General features: G+C 42.9%; 1 protein-coding gene across 1 annotated transcript in view; it reads left to right on the forward strand.

Moving 5' to 3' along the window:
- TMA16 (translation machinery associated 16 homolog) overlaps positions 1–23237 on the forward strand; it is a 207827-nt gene extending 184590 nt beyond the window's left edge. The window contains exon 7 of the mRNA XM_069631374.1: positions 22964–23237. Coding sequence (XP_069487475.1) covers positions 22964–23132 — 169 coding nt within the window. The 3' untranslated portion in view covers positions 23133–23237. The remainder of the gene's footprint in view (positions 1–22963) is intronic.
- The last annotated feature ends 2372 nt before the right edge of the window (positions 23238–25609 follow it).

Here is a 25609-nt window from a genome sequence, read left to right on the forward strand (position 1 = left end):
ATTCTGTCTCGTACTGGGAGCCAGTGAGCATCTTGTCTGAAGCTGGAGATGTGGGCGTTTCGTGGGATACTGAGGGCTGCTCTGATGGCATTATTTTGAAGTACCTGTAGTTTGTTCAGGTTGTGTTCTGATGAGCCAAGAAAGAGGGTGTTGCAGTAGTCAATTTTTGAGAGCACTAACGCTCTGGCTAGTGTAATGCAGCTAGAAGGTGATAGGAAAGGTTTGCAGGCGTTGATGAGCTTGTTGGTGTAAGCGGTTGAAGAGGCAGTTGCGTTCACCTGTCTTTTGAGCGAGAGAGTAGAGTCTAGATAAACCCCAAGGGTTTTAATTTCTTTGGCTACTGTGATTAGGTTACCGTCTATGTTGAAGGACGCGTAACGGGGGTCTAGTTTGTTTAGCCGGGGTTGGGAGCCGACAATGAGGAGCTCAGTTTTCTCATCGTTGAGGCATAGGCCGTGCTCTGCCATCCAGGCTTGGATCTCTAAATAAAGGTTGTTGATTTTGGTGGAGTCCTCGTCGTAGCACCCTGATAGGGTGATGAGAACCTGGGTATCGTCAGCATAGTTTGTGTAAGTGACACCTAGATTATCTAGGCGGTCAAACAATAGCTTTGTGAAGATATTGTATAGGGTCGGCGAGACGCACGAGCCTTGAGGAACGCCGCAGGTGATGGGGACAGGGAGTGCTGATGCCCCTGGGGAGAAGACTCGGGTGGTTCGGTTGGTTAGGAAGGACTGGATCCAGGCAGTCGCCTGGTTAGAGAAGGCCGCTGAGGTTATCAGATGTTCTGTGAGGATCTGATGGTCGACGAGGTCGAAGGCAGCTGATAGATCTAGCAGTAGGAGAATGGCTAGATTACCCTTGTCCTTTGCCTCGTCCATCTGGATTTTTAGGTCCAGTAGGGCTGACTCTGTTCCATGCCTTGGCCTGAAGCCGGATTGTCTGAGACCCAGGAGGTTGTTGTCTTCCAGGTGCTTCTGTATTTGCAGGTAGGCCACTCTGTCTAGGATCTTTAGGATGTAGGGAACGGTGGTGATTGGCCTGTAATTAGTTGGGTTATTGGGGTCTAGATTAGGTTTTTTTAGAAGTGGCATGACCCAGGCCTCCTTGAGGCTACTGGGCACTGAGCTTGATTTGAAGGATGCATTGATGAGGGCTGTTATGAAGGGGGCCAGAGTGTTGGCGCCTTCTTGGATGATGGGAGCTGGGCATGAGTCCCCTTGGCATCTAGAGTGCTTGAGGCCCTTAATGATGCTTTCCACTTCTTTAGTGGAAACTGGTGAGAAGGAGAAGGGGGGGCAAGTAGGTGTTTTGGGGGTGGTGGGCGGAGGGTGGTTTGTTTTTTTGGATAGGCTGAGCTTTTTCTGTTCGATTTTGGATTGTAACATGGTGATTTTGTCTGCAAGGGCTTTTTGAATCCTCTCACACCAGTCTGCATCTTTCACGCAGGTTTCAGCCAGAGTGGGGGGGGATTCGAGTTCCCTAAGGATATTGAAGAGCTCTTTTGTTTTGGATTTGGCGTTCTCAATTCTGTTATCATATGTCTCTTTTTTGGCCTTAAGGATAGCAGTTTTGTAGGTGGTGGCTGCTATCGAGAGTTGAGTTTTGTTGGAGAGGTTGGGCATTTTTCTCCAGGTGGCTTCTGCGGCTCGTTTGGAGAGTGCGGGGTAACCTACAAGTTCTCCACCTCTTACCACCCCCAGACCAATGGTCTGGTTGAGAGATTTAATAAAACTCTCAAGGGCATGCTAGGGGCTTTGGAAGAACCCCTAAGGAGGAAATGGGATCTCCTCCTGCCATGCCTGCTGTTTGCTTACAGGGAGGTACCTCAAGAGGGTGTTGGTTTCAGCCCCTTTGAGTTACTCTTTGGACATCCCGTAAGGGGGCCCCTCGCCTTGATCAGAGAAGGCTTGGAATCCACCCCTCCGGGTCCCGCCAAGCAAGTGGGGGACTATGTTGTTAGGCCTCAGACGGAGGATGACACAGATGATGGGTCAGGCAACAGCAAATCTCAAGGCCAGCCAGGAATTGAATAAGTACTGGCATGACCTTAAAGCCTCACAAGTGGATTGGACTCTGGGACAGGAAATCCTTGTGATGGAGCCTACCAAGCCTAGGGCTTTGGCAGACAAGTGGACTGGACCCTTCAGGATCATCTCCAAGATGGGCGAAGTCAACTATCTGGTTGACATGGGAGCCCCTGGGGTAGCTCCTCAGCTATTCCATGTCAACAGGCTCAAGCCTTCCACAGGCGAGCGGAAGTCTCATGTCTCTTGCTAGCTTCTGGGCAAGAAGAGGATGAGAGTGAGCCCCTTCCTGACTTGCTGCATAGCAACCCTCGGGATGGCTCAGTGGAGGGAGTACTTCTCTCTCCAGATTTGACAACAGAGCAACAGAGGGCCTGTAGGGCTTTGCTCCAACAGTATGCCTCTCTATTTTCACTGAAGCCAGGCCTTACACCGTGGTGTAAGCACGAAATTGACACTGGTGACAGTGTACCTGTCAAAAGCAGGTGCTACCGTATGTCAGATACCGTCAAGAACCACATCCAGGCTGAGGTCGCCAAGATGTTGGATCTGGGTGTTATTGAGCCCTCAACCAGTCCCTGGTCCAGTCCAGTGGTCCTTGTCCCCAAGGCAAGTTCCCAGGCGGGTACCAAGGATTGGAGGTTCTGTGTGGACTACCGAGGAGTCAATGCCGTCACCAAGACTGACGCGAACCCATTGCCCAGGGCTGATGAGCTCGTGGACACCATCGGTGCTGCCAAGTTTGTGAGCACCTTTGACCTTACTTCAGGCTATTGGCAAATAGCTCTGACGGACCATGCCAAGGAAAAGACGACCTTCTCAACACCTGAGGGACTCTACCAGTTTAGGGTCATGCCTTTTGGGTTGAAGAATGCCCCTGCCACCTTCCAGAGATTGGTCAACCATGCGCTCAGTGGGCTGGAAGCCTTTTGTGTGGCTTACTTAGACGACATTGCCGTCTACAGTTCCACCTGGGAAGAACATTTGACACATCTGGATAGGGTGTTCCAGGCCTTGAAAAGGGCTAACCTCACTATCAAGGCCACCAAGTGCCAGATAGCTCAGGGGAAAGTTACCTATCTTGGTCATGAGGTAGGAGGGGGGTCAAATCCAACCTCTCGCCAGTAAAGTACAGGATGTACAGAACTGGGAGACTCCCACTACTCAAACCCAGGTGAGGGCCTTTTTGGGTCTCACTGGGTACTATCGCAATTTCATGGCAGACTATGGGACCATAGCTGCACCTCTGACAGCTCTAACGTCACCCAAGCAGCCTAGGAAGGTTAATTGGACCGAAGACCGTCAGAGGGCCTTTGATGGCTTGAAAGAAAGTCTGTGTAGGGCACCTGTGTTGAGTGCGCCTGACTACAGCCGACCCTTTATCGTCCAGACGGATGCCTGCGACACCGGAATTGGAGCTGTCTTGTCCCAGTTAGACGACAAAGGGAGAGAACACCCTATCATATTCATCAGTAGACAACTCAAGGGTAGAGAACTTAGGTGGGCTACTGTTGAAAAGGAGTGTTTTAGTATAGTTTGGAGCCTTAGGCGTTTTAGGCCCTACCTTACGGGGTCTACCTTCAAGGTCCAAACAGATCATAAGCCCCTGAAGTGGCTTATGCAGATGAAGGGTGAGAACCCGAAATTGCTCAGGTGGTCCATTAGCCTGCAAGGGCTAGACTTCACCGTAGAGCACAGACCAGGGAAGAGTCACGATAATGCAGATGGCCTTTCCAGAAGGTATGTTGACCGTCTGGATGAGGGTGTCTATCCCGTGGGAGATTAGACACCCTCCACCTCAGTCTGGGGGGGGCGACTGTGATGCTGGAAATGCATCTGAGGGACAGGGCCTCTGAATCCTTGTCCTATTACTGTTTTTACCGTGTGTTCTGTTATGTTTTCTGCCCCGGAGTCCATGTGGGACTCCTGGCAGTGCAGCTCTCTCTTTTGGTTTGGTGAACAGACCCATGGGATACCCTTATGGCACCCATAGGTAGGGGTACAACCCTGTGCCCCTAGTGTATGTTTTTGGGCACCTGTGGGTGACCCCAGAGCAGGGTATGGGCTGGTGGCAGCTCCGTGCTGAATATGACAGGTGCTCCGGGTGTCCTCCATTTTGGGATACCCAGGCCCTGCCATTGGGATCTGTTGATTCCTAATAGAAAACAAGATGGCCCCTGTGGCCTCTTGCTTTCTATTGCCTGTTATCTTGTTTTCCCAAAGTCCTGGGAAGCCCTGTCTCTATCCCTTCCCCCTGACTGGCTGTTGGGTGGAAGTTCCATGTATGGTATTGTTGTGAAGGCCCAGCTAGACTGGCTGGAGCCTTCCCAGTGACTGTATGTTGTGGGTACCTCCTGTGGGTGGGACCTGGGTGAATGGAGTGTGTGACCAATATACACTTCTTGTTGTGGTTGTCTGGTTTCTGGCATGAGAGACAAAGACTGAGACAGCCCTGCCCGAAACTGGCCTGAATGCAGTGTGTAGTGTTGAATGGCTGGGTACTTGTCCCAATCCACATTTCTTGTTGTGAGTGTCTGGAAGGGAGGAGTGTGGCCTGAATGCACTGTGTGCCTGATTGGCTGACTGACTGCATGAATGCCCTGCAGTATGATTGGCTGCTGAGTGTGTGCCAGCAGCGTGGATGAGAGAGAGGATAGTATATCTGGGGACCTCTCACCACTGGAAAAGTGTGCAGAAGGGACCTTTGGTTGAGAAGCGACCATTGTGCTCCTAAAGCAGCCAGGGAGCTGAGTCTCCACTCTACGAGTAACTGGAACTGCTGATCCTCGACGTCCAGCTGGAAGAAGAAGACTTGCTGTGGCATTTGCTTCGACCGATCCGAAGGCTGACTAATTCGTCGAGGGCTGACCCGAGAGAGGACCTGGTAAGGCGCCCTCTTCCCATGCTCCGAGGGACCATCGAGCACCGCTCCATCTTCGCCGAAGCGCCCTGGAAGACAGATCCTCGAAAGGCTGTCGACCCGAGACGGGACCGCCGAGGAGATCGAGGTGAAGCACCCGGACATCGACGCCGTCGAAGTCCATTGCCGTCGACCAGGGTTCGCAGGTTTGTGGAACCGCTGGAGGCCCGTCGAAGTTGTGTTGCCCAGCCATGGGAACCACTTGACGCCGTGCCGCCGACGACCGGAGCCGTCCGCTCCTTTGCCTAAGAACATTCAATCGAAGGACTCTCTCGACCGCATCGTCGACCTCTTATCCTGCCGGAGAAAGTCGAGGACGACCAACGCGCCGAGGAGAAACCTGCCGGTGGGTTTCCCGCCACCCGACGACCTCAAAGACTCGGACGACTCGACGCCCTTGCTGGGCTCCCGCCTCTTCAATCTTTGCGGTCCAGAACTATTGTCATCGAGGTGCCCCGCACACCTCCGCCTTGCAGGACGCCGACGCCCCCGACGCCGACGAGCACCGCTCCGACGAAGCTGCCGCCTCTTCGACATAGTTCTACCTCGTTTGTCGACGGACGTTCGACGCCCCGTGCCTCCCGCTTGAAAGGGAAGGCATTCAAGAAGGGCCGTCGATTCCCCGTCGCCGAACAGCGAGTCCCTCGACGTTTGTCGACGCCTTTTCGAGGAACTCGACTCCACCAGGTACATTGGGGGGGTAAAAACATTATAGGAGAAAATAAGACTTGCAGAGCAATATATGGACTGGGCTTGTGCTATATCTTTCTTTACAGGTTGCCCAGGTGGGGGGATCTCCACACAGAACTGTGCTTAGTGGTAGGGGTCAGTATTCTGCCTATTGCTCAACCATCTTATTTTCTCTCCTCTCTCTATTGCTGGTTTCACTCTATTGGTCTGTGTGACATTGTACAGTATTGTTCATGCACTTCAATGAGATCTAGGGTGGTACCACTTTAGGATTGTAAATATTTGTCATTGTAGATTTTGCCGGAGTACAAAGTGAGTTATCATGATGAATGTACATAACCTTAACTATTGATTATATAAAGACTGTGTTCTAACCAATACAGAGTGTGGATATTCCTTTGTGGGGGCTTGGGGATACACTGTACTTAAGAACCAGCCTGCATCACCTCCTGAGAAGCTAGGCCTTGATTGCTCGACCATTGCTACCGAATAGAGAATCTTGGCTGGGGTCTCCTGTGCCTCCCCTCCACCATACAGGGAGCGGAAGTACAGACACCCCCCACCGGTCGTTGAGATCCGTTCTCTCACAGTCACCAAGACCAACATCATGAGTACCACAGACACGGAGCAAGCCCTGCAATCTAGGCATACGGTGCCGCCCACTACGATGACCCCAGGCAGTGTTTGCATCAATGCAGCAGGGTTTTGCCGCCCTGAATGACAGACTGGATGGAATCAACACGAACCTAACATCCATTAGAAACCAACTCGAGAAAGCCACCAACCGGATTATGGAAGCAGAGACACCGATCATGGCAACATAAGATAAACTCGAATCACTGCGCAACACAGTGTCTTTCGGCGCCTGGATGCCTGCGGGCTTTGGCGCCTTACAAATCTGAATAACATAAATGGCCAAAGACTTGGGAACGGTAAAACTCAAGTGTGAAGATTTGGATGCCCGATCTCGCCGTAATAGCGTAATGACTTACGCATAGTGCGGGTACCGGAAGAAGCACTAAAAGGCCCCATGGAACTTGCAGTAGAGGGAATGCTTAGAGAATTACTTGCAGACCCGTGTTGGTCCTCCATGTTGCTGTTGAAAGAGCCCACAGGTTGCTTGCACCACGTCCCAAACCGGGTGCATACCCTAGACCTATCACCACAAGGCTGATGAATTATAGAGACCGGGACCTAGTACTGTGCACCGCAAGAGATGAGCACAAGCTACGATTGGGCTCCAATGTGATTCGGATCTTTTCTGACTATACGCTGGCGGTCCAACAACAAAGACGGTCCTACGCGAGTGTAAAGAAGATGCTTTGGTAGACAAAAGTCCCCTACGCAATGTTGTACCCAGCCAGACTTCAGTTGCAACAAAACAAAACATATTTTTTCATCTTCCGGGAAGAAGCTGCCACCTTTTGTGGAGGCGAACATCCCAGCACCGCCCAAACAGATACCTGGCACCAAAGACAACAGTAGGAGCACATCGCCTGCGCAGGGTCAGGATTGAGGAGGCAACGTAGCAGATGACGCCTTAAGAGATAATAGATACGAGGCTGCATTTCAAACATTGATAGAGTTCCGAACAGTTATATCAAACAATGCCACAGTTTCAATATGTGTTCTGAAAACGATAAACGTACAGTAATCATGTGGGCAGACATGCTACAATCTCTGGCCTCTGCCACCACAGTAGCATCCCCCCCAATGCGGGTGCATGAGGTAATTGGACCATTTGGAGGAGAGGGATGTGGGTGGGGTATGGGGAATGACATAGTTGAAGTTTGTGGAACTATTAAGGGTGTGGGAGGGGGGAAGGGGTGTTAGTGTGGGCAATAAAATTAGAAATGCACAGGTACATTTAAACTGGACGTGCAAGAACATTAAGGGACACTGGTACAATATTGATGTAATTGAGTGACCTCTAGAATGGCTGAGATAGATCCAAATGGGATCACGTTGTTAAGCTGGAATGTGAGAGGACTTGGGGTACCGATAAAGAGGAGGAAAAACATACATTAACAGGCTGGGGCACACAATGTATATCTTCAGAAGACCCACTTAATGGGACAACAGGGCGAAAGGAAGGCACCCGGATGGGGTAACCAATGCTTTTATACAACCTACTCTAGTAGAGCTAGAGGAGTGCTTACGCTTATACATAAATCAGTGCCATTTGTACACTATGCTACGGATAGCGACCCAGAGGGACGATATGTGATAGTCCACGGGAAGCTAGCTGATGTGGAAGTACTACTTATGAACCTATATGGCCCGAATATAGAAGACCCTGAGTATTACTCCCGGCTATTTAAAAAATGCACTAAATACCCCACAGCACACGTCATCAGCGGGGCGATCTTAATACAATACTCGACACACAATTAGACCGCACGTCTAGTACCCCCAGAACACTTACCAACGCAGCCCGTATGATAGACACGCACATGACAGAGCTAGGCCTCTGCGATGTATGGCGTTCCCTACATGGGAAGCGCGCCTACACTTATTATTCATCCGTGCATTACATGCACTCGAGAATTGATGTCTGGCTGTTATCACAAAGAGCCCTAGGCTGGGTGAAAGACGTAAAGATACAGTCTAGGACATTCACCAATTCTGATCACCATGCACATCTCCAAGGCTACCCCGCAGAGACCCCTGTGGTGGTTCAGAGCAGCTAAACTGTTCGATCATGTGTACAAGACTAGCTTAACCCAACATATTACTCTATATTTTGAAATAAGTGAAGGCACGGTGGGAAGCCAGGCGACATTATGGCAGGTCTTTAAAGTGTATATTAGAGGCATAGCTATGTCAACCGAGCACCGAGCTTGGGGTACTCAAAGATATTCGAAGAGAGTTTGGTAGACGGGAAGGGGATATAGCTAAATTACAAGAAAAATACAGCACAGGCCCCACAGTACAAACTAAGCTAGACATTAAGACCCAACTGGAGGGATTTGGAGCAGCGGCGGGTCGAGAAATACATTATTTCAACAGACCAGCTGCTGCAAGGCGGTATGGGGAGCAAGAGCAACCTAGCAAACTCTTGGCAAAGATGGTGAGAGGAGAACAAGGAGGCATAGTCATACCTTGCAGAACTAGGCCGGATGGGGTAGTGGTGACTAATCAGGAAATTGAGAAAGTCTTTTATGACTTTTACTCCCGGCTGTATTCTCCCCAGAGTACAGCAACTAAGGAAGAAATAGATAGGTACATAGCCGGTATACCTACCACCGAGACGAAGGAGGCACTGGAATGCCCGCTTACACAGGCTGACATGATAGAGGCTATTAGAGCCCTACCAAACGGAAAAGCTCTGATGGCCTCAGTGCTGAATTTTATAAAGAATTTGCATAAATGTTGGCGCTCCAGCTCCATTCTATCTGGACCGAAGCCCTGGAAGAAGGCAAACTCCCCGGAACAACTCGGGAAGCGGTTATAACACTGTTACTAAAACCCAGGCAGGCACCCGAAGACTGCTGTTCCTATAGACTATAGACCGCTCTCATTGATAAATATAGACGCAAAAATATTCGTGAAAATCCTTGCCACGCGATTGACCCCACTGATGCCACATATGGTACATGAGCACCAGGCAGGCTTTGTGAAGGGCAGATCCACGGCAACGAACATTCACCGCTGCTATAATATACTTGCCTCAATCCCAAAGAATTTGCAAGGGGGGCACCAGCACTAGATGTGCAAAAATAATTATGGGTTTGGGCTGAACTTTTTTAGTTGGGTTAGAATGTTATATACACAACCATACGCAAGGTTATGTGTTAACGGGACGTTGTCAGCGATACTGGAATTCGCGGGAGGTACCCGCCAGGGCTCTCTGCTGTCACCCCTCTTGTTTGCTTTGGTTATAGAACCACTTGCGGGCCTGCTCAGTTTTAGGCATAGTAGAGTAGGGATCCCTCTAGTAGACGAACTAGAGATTATTACTTTATATGCAGACTATATAATGTTGTACTTGAGGGATCCACAAACCAAGAAACCAACTTGGGGAAAAGTATTAAACGCAGTTAAGAAGTTCAGGGAATATTCACTGCTGAAATTGAACTCCATCAAATCCGAGATATTCTCCCTCACAGATACTACCTAAAGACCCACTGTACTACATGGACCTGTCTGGGCCCCCAAACGGGTAAAATATCTGGGAGTAGAAGTGGCATGTAGACCGCAACTTGTTCTCGCCCTAAACTATGTGACATTCATGGAGACACTTATGTGCCAAACTCGAAAGATGGCGGTCCCTGCCGATCTCCCTGAAGGGCAGACTTGCACTGGTTAAAATGATAATTTTACCTAAACTGTTCTACCTATTCAGCACTGTTCCTGTGTGGCCGGGCAGATAAATGTTCTCTAAAATTCAAGAAATGCAAGGATCTTGCACAATTTTTGTATGGGACAGCCGACCCAGTGTGAGCTGGCAGAAACTTACCAAACACAGGGAGGACTAACCGCGCCTGACTTCTAACTATATTACATGACAGCACAGGCACACTATGCAACACACTGGGTGGAAGGCATCTCGCGAGTGACCCACACAGAGTCTGCAACACAGACTCTAGGTCCGATGAAACTCCTACACAAAGCGGCAGTGGCAAAAACCAGACGAGATAACACCACTGACCCAACACTGGTAACATGTACTGCTTGGACCATGATAGTGGGAAGGCCAGGACATGAGGTTTTATACAATCCAAATATGCAATTGTGGAGAGCAACCCCCTACCCAAGACACAAAACTGGCCTTACACTGGGGAAGTAAAGGAATTAACCGATTCGGGGACCTATTTCCGGATAAACAATTCATTAGCTGGGAAGAAATTAAACTGATTGTGAGGGACAACCCTCTGCAAAAATTACACTATTTACAACTACGTTCAGCTATGGCTAATGTATGGGATACTTTCCTGACTGAACCATCAATACACTTGGGTCTAGGATATATATTCACTGCAGGGATAACCAAAACATCAGCTTCCACTCTATACTTAGGCCACAGGTTTACAGATAAACAATGGACACAGTTATGGGGGCTGACGAGGAGCATACCATGTAACTCACGATACCGGCTGATATATTACAAGATAATGCATAGAACCCATTATACTCCGGCTAGGCTTAAGAGTATATATCCTATGTCTGATGGGAAATGTCCCAGATGTGGGAGTGAGGACGCAGACATACTCCACATGTTGTGGGCATGTACTTGTCTGTCCACGTAATGGGCAGAAGTGTGCACCACATTAGATGTCATGTCAGCCCAGCCCATTGAATGGAGTACGACTGTATGCCTGCTGGGAACTGTAGACAAAATGAACCCCTCATGGCGTAAGCTGCTTAACCTGAGTCTGCTGTTGGCGAAACGAGTGATATTGATGCGGTGGAAATGCAAAGAACCACCCACGAAGAGTGACTGGGAAAGAGACATGACATGAGCGAATGATTGTGAAGAAGCCCACCCATACTCGCCCTAGAGACATATGGGGCAGATACAGGCAATACCTCTCTGATAAAAGCATTGAGGAAGAGGACTCGGAAATACTGTAATTATGTACGGAAAGTGTACCCAAACGTATATGGTTGAATAATGTTAATATGAACAATGTAAAATGGTAGATATGATGATGTAACTGTGCAAATTAAAATAAAATCTTTAAAAAAGAGAAGTTTCAATTGGCATATTAATGAAACCACCATAGAGATAAAAGAGTGTCAAATATTTGGGCTTTAACTTATATAAGTCCTTTAGTGGATCGCTGCTTGTTGATAGCCTGGAAAAGAAAATAGACCAATTGGCTTATCAAATGAAGAACCTCGACAGGAAATACTGTAAATTTACAATCAAACCATTGATTCTCTTTTATGTTGGAAAGGTAGTCCCGAAGATAATCTATGGTGCAGAGATTGATTTGGCATTGCATACGGTCCCCTGAGAAAGATTGGAGAGCAGACTATGAAAGGCGGCTTTAGGGCTCCCCTTCTGTCTCCCCATGGCTTCACTTTGCTTCGAACTAAGCCTCCTCTCATTAGAATACTGGCACAACTGGTGGATAATATCACTAATTAGAAATATTCTATTGCCTGTCATGAATTTTTTGTATGTGAATTTACTTGAGAATCTGAATGGGAGACCTTCGCCCTTTTTGAATAAATTCCTGTCGCAGTTAGATGGGCATTTAGAAGTTATGGGTAAAGACTGTAAGGAACTCTTTAATAAAGACAATTTTGAAACAAAACGATGGATAACTACCATTACATGTACGAGAGGGTATAGGTTGCACTCTACCTACTCAGTGATTGATAAACCCCTAGGTCTATTACCTAATTATTTATTACAACACCCCTGCCCTTTTAAAAAAGTACAATTTTTGCGATTTCGACTGAACTTCTTACCAACAGGGGAAATTATACATGCATGAAGGAAAAATAAGGATGAAGAAGATAAGAACTGTCTATGGTGTTGTGTTGAAGGGGCTCAAAAAATTCTCTGATATTTGCTAGTAAAATGTCCAACATTAATACTAATCAGAACCGCTTTTTGTCTACTACAACTAGTTACATAAATGTGGAAGATGTATGGATTCGTATGTCCGCAGGGACAGAACATTTTTAACGTATGCAATAGTGCAAATGCTGAAAGAGTTGGGTCTTCTTTTGACTAGCATAGAAGAACAGGTTTCCGTTGCATAATCTCATGAAAAATATGCTAAAATGTATTTATGTATGTATTTTACGATTCAGTATGGAGTTTTTTGTCTTTAATTGTATCTATGTACACTTTTTTATGACTGAAAATAGACTTCAAAATGTGTGTATATGTCTATTTATACGTTATTATGAAGTTTTTGTCATTTGTGTACAAGATCAAATTCTTGATTAATGACGTAATAAAAAAAGAAAAAAAAGAAAGACATCAAAGCACTACTGATGTTAATGCTGGTGCTTTGGCTGGAACTGTTCCTGCGTTCTTGGCACAGTGTTCAGTGAGGGGCACCACAAAGAAGATGATGGGAGCCCAGGTGCATGTTACATAGGGGATGGTCCATTTGCGCTGCTCCATGAAGAGGGAAGAAGTCACTGTGCCATCTGAAGGTCCATGTTAGTCCGAGACCGGCTGTCAAAGGACATCATGAAGGACCGCGAAGGACCAAAGTTGTCGCTGGAGATGGAGGCTAAGGGCCTGTGCTGAGTTGCCAAATGTGCCATGCTCACAAGGAGGACTAGAGGAATGATGTTTCCCTGTTTATTAAAGGTTCTACCCACGTGTGGGTTGCTTGATGACAGCATGTCATATCTGACAGGAAGTAGTTATGCGCCAGTGGCTGGTGTGGAGGATAAGAGTATTCTGGCATGTTGTCTCCCAAGGCTGTCGTGTGTGCAGCACTAATACTATGGCGATGTGCGGGTACTGCACATTGTTCTTTTTTAACTGAACTGTTGCGTCTGCACTGTGGCTACGGCCAGTTGGATTACTTGTAGCAAAATATCTCATTGCTTTATTGCCTTGTCGGCTGGTTTATTCACCTTGCTCCCAAGATGGGTAGAAGATTGAGTTGCTTCCTTTGTAGCAAAGTGACTTTGTTCTGAGACTGGCTGGGTGGGTGTGGAATGACAAGAGTGAGATATGGAACATTTTGTTTTCGTAATGGGGAGAAACACGAATAAAGCAGCGATGTTATTCTCCATGTACTCAGTGATTTTATTGCAGAATAGCCACAAAAGGTCTTTTTCAGTGCTGAATCTCTATTTCACTGACAGAAAAGACTAGATATCCCAGTCTACGTCTTGTGATAGTAGGACTGTGCGTTTGGTAGTTTTGAGGGACGGTCTGATTGGCTGTCTGCCAAAACCTTTGTATGCTGCCCTTTGGTGCGATTAGTGGCTTGACTTCGGCCAGTCCCGCTGTAAATGTATTATCAGTGGGACACACTTGAGATCTGTTCCTGATTTTGTGGAACATTGCTTTTTGAAGATGGGCTTTTGTATGTTTACTTCTCAATTACATTTGCAGGGCAGCAACTTGGGCAGTCACACCTATTTTCGCCAGGGGCTACTGCCTTGACATACTGTAAAATAGGGAGAGATGCGTTGGACCAGCAGTGTAGAAGAGTTGTTTGTGATAACGTGAACCTTTTAGTCACCAAAGCTTTTTTGACACTACTTGTTAAATGAAAACATCCCTATCAAAGAAATCTGGATTGAAAGTGCATTGCTACTGGATTTTCCCAAACATTTAACTCCTCTTTAAATCCTCTTTAACTGCAGAAACTCCCATTAAACTCCATGGATTGCTTTTGGCTTAATGCACCCAAAATGTTAATTGCAATCCCTAAACAATCCAAGCAATCCAGTAAAAATCCAAAAGCAATACAATCCCCAAACAATCCTATAAAAATCCCAAAGCAATGCCATCACTAAATAAATCCAAAAGCAATGGATTACATCTGGCTTCCTTTTGGCTTAATGCACCCGAAATATGTTATTTAGAAATCCTTCCTCGTAGAAATCCAAAAGCAATGCAGTGCAATGCAATCCCCATATAACCCTTTTTAAATCCAAAAGCAATTAATGTAGTCACCAAATAATACTTCACAAATAAAAAAAAAAATGCAATCACAAAAAAAACCTTTAACAATATAGCCATTGTTTTGGTTCATGAGCTGCAAATAAATTAATTTAGGAGTTTGAATCCAAAAATAATGTTAACTATAATCCTGAAAAGAAATGCTTATAAACACATTTGGTGCACCTTGTTGAATTGGGCTTTAAAAGCGTCACTGTGGCTTAATTGATGCCCATTTCAGAAAGTTGCATTTTGAATTGCATTTTGCATTTTGAATTGCTTTTAGAACAATAGTGATGGCTTATTAGGTCTTAACAGTCATTTAGGTAAAATGGCCATGAAAGTCGAGACCACGTAATGGAATATTACCTATATTTAAAAAGAATGACAGATTTTTTTCCCCCGCTATATTTATTAAAAGAGGCACTTCGATGTTCAATCGGACACTGTGTACATAGCACAAAATCACGACTGCAATCCCAGACACAGGTGCTTTACAATAAAAAAGGGTGAGAAAACATGTATGCAAAACATGTATGGTTTAAAGGAAACTACAGTGAAGTGCTTCCTAAGAGTAAATATGTACAAAAGGGGTTTTTATGTTTATGGTTAGGAGTACTGCAGATTGAAAAAGAGACAGCAGAGTGCTGTATCCTATAGAAAGGGAAATCAGCTTGCATTGGGAATTGCGGTTAGCTTTTTACAGTTTGAAGTGCATTCAGCAATATATAATGTTGAGTTTTTTGACATTGAGGAACTTTTTTGGAACAGATATGCTATGCTTGTACCTTTGCGACCTATTATTGTGTGTACCTTGTAGTTTTGAGTCTTACCTTGTAGTTTTGAGTCTTGCCTTGTGTATTATATTCCTTTGTCTATTATTTTGAGACTTGTCGCATGAGTGTAGGCCACGGAGACACTGAGTTCCTCTACTCCGTCTGCAAGTTTTGAGAAAAAGCACAAAAATGCCTGCACTTCTTTGCGCCAAAATGAATAAATGAAAGATTCCAAAAAATCAGTTGTTTCTGATAAAAATAATTCTTTGTTTATTTTTATTTTTTGCTTTGATAAAGGTTAGGCCCTTTTTGGATGACACGTGTTTCGGCAACTGCGCCTTTCTCAAATCCAGGCTGTTCATATTGATACAAATGATAAAATGAAAACAAAAAAGAAGAAATAAAGTACAAATGTGACTAACAGCTCTGTTATTTCACACATAATAAAAGATGTGACTTCCTTGTGTTTTAACCCCACACCATGAATCTCCAGAAACCATGCTTATGAGAAAACATGACACCTGGTGCAGTTCAGGGAAAAAATATTATGTGCGTGTGTCAGTGCTGCGGAGCCATGGAAGGGGGAGAGGGTGGAAATAGAGTTCTTTTATCGTTGTTATAAAGTTGACCTATATGCCATTTAACAATATTCTATCTGTGTCTTACTCTTTGTAAAAAAACACAAAGGTTATCACCTTGTTACCTAACATTCATTGCACTGTACAATCACATTTCTTACCCTTTTTCAATGGGGTTGCAATTCACCCACTGTAAAGTAACTTTGCCGTCCTATTGGTGACTTTAAATGTCCCAACAAAACAAGTCCGTTTTCAGATAAACAAAGAACCGGACACCTCACAGAAAACAGTCGGAGCAGGGGCAGGAGAGGAACAGGAGGATCTAGAAAATTCAGACGGCCTAGACTCGTATTGGCGCCTAACTCGAGCAGCAGCAAAGAAACAGAAATGAACAATCTAGTGATGAACATATCAAACCAATATCTAACAGAAGATGAAATCAGTTTACTTAACAAAGGCTGATCAATTGCCCCAACAAACTTCTTTGAACCTATTGGCATACATGTGGATCTTTTTAAATTTGTTCGAAAATTGAAGTTGAAAAAGTTTTTTGCAACTCAAGTAGGCAAGAGGAAAACAACACCAGAAACTATGACTATAAGTGATATAACCATTGAAGAATTGAGCAATGTGCACTTACTAAGATCTTTACAAGAACCAGGAGACTATCCAATGCATCAAACAATTCAGGAACTAGAAATACAAACGGCTAACCTAACCAGTAAAGAACTCAAACCTAAATCGCAATTTTTACCACAACTTTCACCAGACAATATGGTGGATGCTTTTTACAAAGCTGTGACACAAGATTTGTACCATCTAAGAACAAAACCTAAACCAAGAGGCAGAAGTCCCCCTAAGAATCTTCCTGAGATGGAAATAACAGCTATACGGAATCTACAGTTGAATACAAACGTGATCATAAAAGAAGCAGACAAGGGTGGCAACATTGTAGTAATGAACCGAGAGGACTATATTATGATGGCCAAAAACCACCTAGAGACTCCTAATTGTTATGAAAAATTGCAAACCAACCCAATGACAAAGATTATACATGATCTAACGAGCCTAATAGATGCTTGGCACTGGCAAGGACTAATTTCAGATGAAGAGAAATCTCACTTCTGTGTAATTAAACCTAAGATTCCAACCATATATTTCCTTCCAAAAGTACACAAGACCTGTGAGACCATTCGAGAAGGAAGGCCAATCATGAGTGGCATAGGATGGGCGACAGAACAAGTGGCGGAATATATTGATAATGTAATAAAACCAGAGGTAACCAAAATCAAGGCATACTTAAAGGATACAACAGCTGTTATCAAAATATTAGAAGGAATCCATTGGCAAGATACCTACATGTTAGCGACTTGGGATGTTAAAGCATTGTATACATCCATTGGATACCAATTGGCACTCGATGCAATAGACTATACTTTCAAGGACAAGTCTGCCTCTCACTTCAATCATGCATGCATGCTCAAAGAAATGCTTTTGGCCACTTTGGAGAACAACATTTTTATTTTTGATAACCAATTCTATCGCCAAATTCGTGGGGTTGCCATGGGTGTTAAATACGCCCCAGCCCTAGCCAATATAGTGATGGGAATGTTTGAGGATATGTTTACCAGCTGCAACGATTCAGAGAAAAGGTAATAAAATGGTCAAGATACATTGATGACGTATTAATTGTTTGGAATGGAACTGCGGACGAATTAGACTCCTTATTACATCAAGTCAACCAGAACCAATATGGCTTAGGTTTTACTGGACTAAGCAGCCGGTCTGAAATAAACTTTTTGGATTTAACCATTTATGTATCCAATAACCAACTGTACACTAAAACTTACAGAAAAGAAACAGAGGTGAACTCCACACTTTTTGCAACCAGCTGCCACCACCAACAAGTCATTCTGAACATTCCTAAAGGAGAATTCATTCGTGCCAAAAGAAATTGTACTGAACTTGCAAATTTTGATAAGGAATGTAATTTACTATCAGATTGTTTTACAGTCAGGGGGTACCCTCGTAAAGCAATTGCAATCGCTAGGAGTAAAGCTCAAAATATGACAAGGCAATCAACATTGTTACAAAGAACCAAGGAAGGACAACCAGATAAAATGATTCAATTTATCACTACGTACTGTACAAACAACAAGGAGATTAAGAGAGTTCTGAAACGGAATTGGTACTTATTGAAACTGGATCCATATGTAAGTAAGTATATTCAAGACTATCCGACCATGGTTTATAGAAAAGCCAAAACTTTGAAAATGATGTTCAGCCCATCATTACTGCCAGAAAAAGAAGAGATGAGACCACAGACATGGTTACACCAACCTAGGCCAGGTTTCAGAAAATGTGGCTTCTGCACAATGTGCCAGTACGCGATTCCAGACACAGATGAATTCTCAAACCAAGATGGGATCAAAATTCGGATCAATGAACAAATAAATTGCAGATCCAAATACGTCATCTATGCGATAATGTGTCTGTAATCTAATATACATCGAGAGTACCATTCGTGAGCTAAGAACGAGAATCGGAGAACACTTATCTGCAATTGGAAGCCAGGACAAAAACCTTCCATTGTCCCAGCATTGGCAAAGTAATAATCAACTACAAAACAAAAAAGACATCAGATTCGTGGGCATGAAGAGAATAACAATGGGCAAACGTGGAGGTGATCAAGAATTACGTTTGCGGCAAGAAGAAGCCAGTCTCATTTGCCGCTTCAAAGCGGTAGAACAAGGGTTAAACTCAGACAATGAGATGGTTCATTTTCTTTGAGAAAGCAACAATAAGTGGGGAAAAGGAAAAAAGAAAGAGAAAGGGGAGAAAAAGAGAAGAAAAAAACTTTTTTTTTTATGAACATGTACCATTATAACGAATGGATGAATGTACAACATGTAATATGACATTGTCATTTTTTGATTTTTCTAAATTGACATTTGCTTTATTAGTAATAACAACTGTTTGTATTGTCCATGATGCACAATATGCAATATGATACTGAGTTATGCTTTGGGTTTTCAAATTGATAGTGTTTTCAACAGTTAGACTGACCTTTGTATTCTTTATATAGAGTCTACAAAGTCCGAATCACTCTAAACTAAATAAACCAAAACCAACAAGGGGGAAAACATTTAAAAAAAAAATATATTAAAAAAAAAGAAATTAACCATTTAACATATAATTAGTTAAAGGAAAAAGCATGATTCATGTAGAGGGAGGTTTGGTAACTAGGTATGTGCTAAAATATTGACCAGACGACCAAAAATAGAAATAACAACTTTCATTTTTTGGGGGGAAACTACATTACCCATAATCCATCAGTTTGGAAACGTGTTCACATCGGAATTAAGCCACTCCTACGACCAACAAACAACATTAATCAGATGTGGGACTTTTAGATATTTAACCAGTACTCACTAAGACTAATATTCGAGCACTCTTGCACCGGCAAGGCTAAATGTTAAAAAAATTGCTCTTTGTAGAATTAAATAATCACCACGAGCCAAATGCATGAAGAAAGGGTTTAAGATAACCCGTTTTCAAGTTAAACATGGTAAGGCATCCCAAAACATGGCCGAACTTTTTTTACCACGATACTATATTGGAAGAAAGGGTTCATGGTAACTCGGTACTAAGCAAAGCATGGGAAGGCATCCCAAAATATGTCCGACAACTTGGTGGCGAGGAAAGAGAGGAGGGACTTGGGGGTAGTGCTCCATTAACTAACAGTGACCATCAAGAGAGAGGGAACCCGACGCTTGGAGCAGGAGAGAATGAATTTGTAGGTAAACCCTGATTTTAGGTGGGAAACCCACCTTTGGCTGCAGGCATGTTTTAGAATTATGATAGCAAGAAATATGTGCGCGCTTTTTCTCAAGCGTGACATGAGAGGTACACAGCAATCGGGAGCCTGCAACTCGTACTTTCAGTAGTTTAAAAAATTGTCAAAAATATTTTCTGACACTCGAATAGAAGAGGTTTCTGTGTAGAGGCATTTGTGAAATGCACGCATGATGTGTATTTGCTTATTGACACTAGTGGTGGCAATAGCCAGACTTATAAATGTAAATACCATCTTTCAGTATATGCTTAATAATACCAGAGGTAGCACCAGCCTGATGTGTAGATGTAAACAGAAGTATTTTTCCAAGGAGCACATTAACATGGAGCCAAGCAAAGTTACAACGTAGATTTTTTAATAATAACATACTTAATCCTAATGTTAATATATGGTTGTATACAAACACCTATGCTTTTTTTGTATAGGTGGGATTGAACCCAGGACTTTAAAGTCACTAATTGGACGGCAAAGTTACTTTACAGTGGGTGAATTGCAACCCCATTGAAAAAGGGTAAGAAATGTGATTGTACAGTGCAATGAATGTTAGGTAACAAGGTGATAACCTTTCTGTTACTTTACAAAGAGTAAGACACAGATAGAATATTGTTAAATGGCATATAGGTCAACTTTAAAACAACGATAAAAGAACTCTTTCCACCCCCCCCCCCCCCTTCCATGGCTCCGCAGCACTGACACACGCACATAATTTTTTTTCCCTGAACTGCACCAGGTGTCGTGTTTTCTCATAAGCATGGTTTCTGGAGATTCATGGTGTGGGGTTAAAACACAAGCAAGTCACATCTTTTATTATGTGTGAAATAACAGAGCTGTTAGTCACATTTGTACTTTATTTCTTCTTTTTTGTTTTCATTTTATCATTTTTATCAATATGAACAGCCTGGATTTGAGAAAGGCGCAGTCACCGAAACACGTGTCATCCAAAAAGGGCCTAAACTTTATCAAAGCAAAAAATAAAAATAAACAAAGAATTATTTTTATCAGAAACAACAGATTTTTTTGAATCTTTCACTTATTCATTTTGGCGCAAAGAAGTGCAGGCATTTTTGTGCTTTTTCTCAAAATATAATGTTGCCTTGATCGAGAATTTCAAAATTATTTGAAGCATTGGACAGTTGTGGACTGTAGAAAAAAGGTGCCTTGGTTGATGCTGTGCCAATAAGTGCCATAACTAATGTCTGCAACGTAGTGCAAGTAGAGAGTGAAACATATATCATTGCACCGCCAAATCGATATGACCGAGTCTTTTAATTGGTTAAGGAAACCCACACAGCTTGCAAAGAGTGTTGTCACCATTACTTCATTGTGCATTCTACTACTGACAGCTTTTTAAATGAAAGTGGAGGGTCAAAAAACTACCTGTGATATTAATGTATCTAAGTAGCCAGGATGTTAAGTAAAAGAAATGTTAACTTCTGCCAAATATGTTTTATGAAAAGAAAATGACAAATATTACATAAAAGAACTGTAACTGTGTTATGAGATTTGTATAGTCTTATTTTTTTAAATCAAAACATCCTTTCAAATTTAATGCATCCCAATTTCGTTTAAACAGAATGCAGTCTGACTACATCCTATTTCATTATTATAGAATTTATTTAGCGCTGACCGAGCTTCCAGAAAAAGCAGAGTGCTTTACAGAGGTATACAACAATACAGATGCAGAACAGAGCACTTTACCTAGGTAACAACAGAACAGATGTACAGCTGGACGTGGTATACAGAGGGGCACAGAGGAGGGGTACAGCTGTACTGGGTGGCAGGCAGGAGACCGCTGACCACCATCCAGCGAGTCAGGTGGCGCGATGGGAGATGGAATGGCCGAGGTGTTAGCCTTTTCTTCTACCCATTGCTGCAAATTGGTATACCCTGAATGTTAGCGACTAGGCATTATTTACTGGAGAAATTAGTTAATTGAAGTTGGACTTGAAATTTGCACCAATAAAATGCAAAATAAATAAAACCTAATCTCTGCGAAAGGTTTAACCAGATTAAAATGCTAAATAACTGCAACTAGTGTTTAAACTGGTTTGACATTATTTTTCCAACATTTAAATGCAGTACAAATGTGTGCCTATGTTACTGGCTTGTTTTTACAGAGATACAAGTTGGAAAAAATCAAAATAAATCTTCTAATGTATCCTTGCTTGTAAAAGAATCCAAAATAAATGCAGTAAAATGTGTAGTGTTGCTGGATTGGTGTTCTTGAGAAACAAGTTGAAAAACTCCAGAGTAAATCCTCCACTCTAAGTACCAAACAATCGTTGCTTGTCAAAAAAATCCAAAATCAATCCTGTAAAAATGCACGCCTGCCAATTAGTGGTAGTGGATTGTTTTTACTGAGAAACAAGTCGGTAAAAATCCAAAATAAATCCTCCAACCCAAGACAAATAAATCCTTGCTTGAAAAAATCCCCAAAAAATCCAAAATAAATGCAAACAAAATCTGAAGCTTGAAAACAAGCCAGAAGCAATCCCAAAACAATCCAAAAACTGGATTTCTTTTTTACTATGGATATGTGAGTTTATGAAGGATCACTACTGGAGAAGAAATAAGTTGCTTAGTTGTAACCATAGTTCCCCCCAGAGTTTGTATCTCTCGTGCACTAGTGTGTGACCTAGACGTATTCCCTTTTGAGGCTCAGACTTTTATTAGTGTTGCCACTCTATGCTGTTAAGAATATGAAGATGGACTCTGTGGGTAGAGTTAAGGCAAATACTGGTAAAAGAGTTGTGCAGGCTGTATATAGTGCTGCAACTTTTTTTTACTGCTCTGTGAATCCTATATTTGATTTCCAGTCTGACAACAGTGACTATTCAAAGCATGTGGATGCACGAAAGATGACCACGCTGAAGAACTATAATTAAAGGTGAGTAACTTCTTTCTTATACAGCACGCACCACTGACTAAATTGCCTCTTGCCCTAATACAAAATTATGAAAACCTTTAAATAAAGAATGAATATTGTGTATAGCAAAAAGTGATGATTTTGTGAAGCATCATTTTTTCCGGTAATTCATGTTTGCTAGCTAATTCAGAAAAGGCTTTGTTGCCATTGCACCGTTTGTCCTCCAAGTTCGGGTGGAGGAGAGCAGCATTATGTCACCACACTTCGTGCATTTTTTTCAGCAGTGCTTCCAATAACACTCCTAGTCGTCACTGTACATTCCCCCAAACCCCCAGAACTCTGTTTGACCTTTTCCAATGCCACTCATTTATTCCAGGCCAAGACAATAAATCGTATATGATCCTCAGCACACAGACCGTGTGCAACCTTCAGCTAAAGTTCTTTGGAAACGACATTTCCCTCTGCTGCAGCTGTCTTTTCCTTGAACGCATACATCAGGATGGTGATTAGTAATGTGTTGTCAAAAGCACTTTTTCCCCACGGTCTCTTAGTTGCTAAATGTATTACCAGGAATGCAACAGACACTGGTAAATACATTGTTTGTTCTGTGGGTGCTTATGTAAAGTTTTCTAAAATATATGCACGTACTTTTCTTTGAAGGGAATGGAGTTCTGATCTAAAGAAGCTGCCGAACATTAAAATGAGAAGGCTCCGTGCACAAGATGCTCTTTCTCCTAAGGATGAGATGGAAGAAACAGAAGCAATAGAGAGCGAAACAATACCACATGAAGATGAAGACTCAATTAATGATGCCGAGGACAGTGAATGAAAAGGGCTGGCACCCTTTCTGTGAGATGTTATTAGTCACTGGAAGCAAAGATCACAATCATTAGTATTTTCAATTAAACTTGAATAAAATCTTATTTTTGGGTGACCTCTTTCCTTTGATTTTTTGTTTTCTATTTTCCTTGCTGGGTGGGTAAATAATTCAGATTTGAAGGAGCGCTGCTCATTCTTCAGCATGAAGAAGAATGCTCTTTGCCATTCTGCTTATGCTTGAAAGAGCATTTCTTCCATCAGATGGGTTATTGAAGCATGAAAATGATATCTTACATGTGGACTCTGCTAACTGTGTTGTGCTAAGATCTATAATTGCACGTTACCAAGTGAAATATGCGCCTGGAACTTGTCAGCAGGTGTTGGTTTAATTTATACACAGAGAAAAAAAAAACAAGATTCAATAATTAAATCGCAAAGATTCCCAAGAAGTGGAATACTTAGTCTTTTTCATCACATTCGTTTTGTGCGTACCTCCCACAGTTTTTGATCTGACATTAAAAACCATGAGCACGCACGTTTGCCAAAGTCAATTATCTGGTTGCAAAAATTAGCAAAGTATTTTGTATTTACCTTTACCACAGCCAGCAAATCTCGCCATTGAACTACACAGACTAAAGACTGATACTTTTAGCTGCTGTTATCTTTACCATTTACTGTCACATTTACCAAGTGAATCACTGTTATTGTTCATCATTAAGTCTCACATACTCTTTCTCCTGTGCAGAATCCTGTATGTAGCGTGTTTCTGATAGATCCATTAAAAACAATACAAATTCCATCGTGCAGAAGAATGTCACATTTTCAAAATAGTTCTGTGCGATTTGTGTTCCACCTCATCCCCAAACCTTCATGTGTATGCTTAAACACACACACTGATATTGAATATTGACGGCTGTGTAAGAGTTTTAGTTGATAACTGTATCTAGATATCACTGTCTCTATGTTAGCAAGGTCCTTTGTCTCGGAGAGGAAGTTTGCAGCATGCTGTTATTTTCTGACAGTACTAGTCTATGATGTGGCCTATTGACTTCCGTGAACAAGCCACAAATAATGTCTCTGGATCTATTGAGTGAATGCACTGCCAGAAGGTCCTCACTCTGCTCCCTCTTGCACGTTCTTAGTGTATCGTGTAAGATTCAGAGATGTTGATATCTTCTGTGATGTGAGGGTATCCTACTCCTCTACCTAAAATATTGCTGGGCTGGGAATAAATTTACATTGGTGAGGGCAAGTTAATTACTTGCTCACTCCGTTAAATTGCAGTGAGTACCTCACATTAGAGAAGCTGTATAGAGCAATGTCATCATTTTGTTGTGGTGTTGTTGTCCAGTTGCTCCATTACCTGTCCCTTACTTTCTTCCCAGAAGCCTCCTAAACCAAGAGCGACTTGAGGTGTCTCATTGCACTAATTACTACTGTATGTATATCTGGTACGTTTGCCACCAGCCCTTGTTTGATGAGGGCATTCCACTTTTCAGGTCCTGTTCAATGAAAATGCATCCCCGGGTTGGATTTGATTTTACTATCTGTAAAAAAAAGTTTTCATTTTCAGTTGTCATATATTCTCCAAATTATAGTTGGTTTTCCCTGAAATGATTGCAGATGATGTTAGTCTACAATTCCATAAACCTGTGTGTTTAATAATGTTCCTGTAGACCAGTAAACAGTAATTTACACAAACATTTGCATCATAGGCAATGAAGCACCTAAATTATCCACAAGACTAAACACCATTAATGCCATGTTTAATGAAGGTTATGTTTATTTTTTTTAGCAGTCATCTGATCACCCGTCGTTTGAAATTCTAAATTGTGCTTTTGCCAGAGGTGAAGGTCCTAAAGGCCTAAACTGCAATTCAGTAGGCATTTTCAATCTGTTAACCTCATTACCCTCATAGGCTGTAAGATGTCAAAGGAGTTTAGTAGCAACAACAAGAATTTATGAAAAACAGCTGTGTTTTTTTAACTTCACTCATAATTAAAGTTTTTTTGAGAATAATCTCCTTTATGGGTTCTAGGCTAAAGAGATTATTTTTAAGACATACGCAATTTGCTCAGTTTCTTTGCTCTTTAGTCTAAAGTTATTTTGATTCAAGCTTTGGGGAGTATGCGGCACAAGTCAGGGTAGGCACAGTGATTTCAGTTTCTAGGCCAAGTGGAACTGAGTGGGGTTGTCCTAAGGATGAACACCTGCTTTTGGTTACAACAGTATGTTGTATTGTGTTTTGGATTGATTTATGTACATACTTCTATTTCTTGAGGTTCGAGGACTCTTGAGCAAGTGATTAAGAGGGGGGGAAGTTTCTTTCGCACTAGACCTATAGTCACGTTTTGGTGAATTCCTCCTTTTTTGGTTGATCGATTGCAGGAATTAGAGTGGTAGGCAGATAGAGGATTCAGTTCAAAAGAAAGAAGTTGTTGGAATAAATGGTAATGGAGCTAATGAGAGGAAAATCAGCACCTCTAT

This window comes from Ambystoma mexicanum, chromosome 6q (assembly GCF_040938575.1).
Source record: "Ambystoma mexicanum isolate Mex_15411 chromosome 6q, UKY_AmexF1_1, whole genome shotgun sequence".
In the NCBI taxonomy this organism is placed as follows: Eukaryota; Metazoa; Chordata; class Amphibia; order Caudata; family Ambystomatidae; genus Ambystoma; species Ambystoma mexicanum.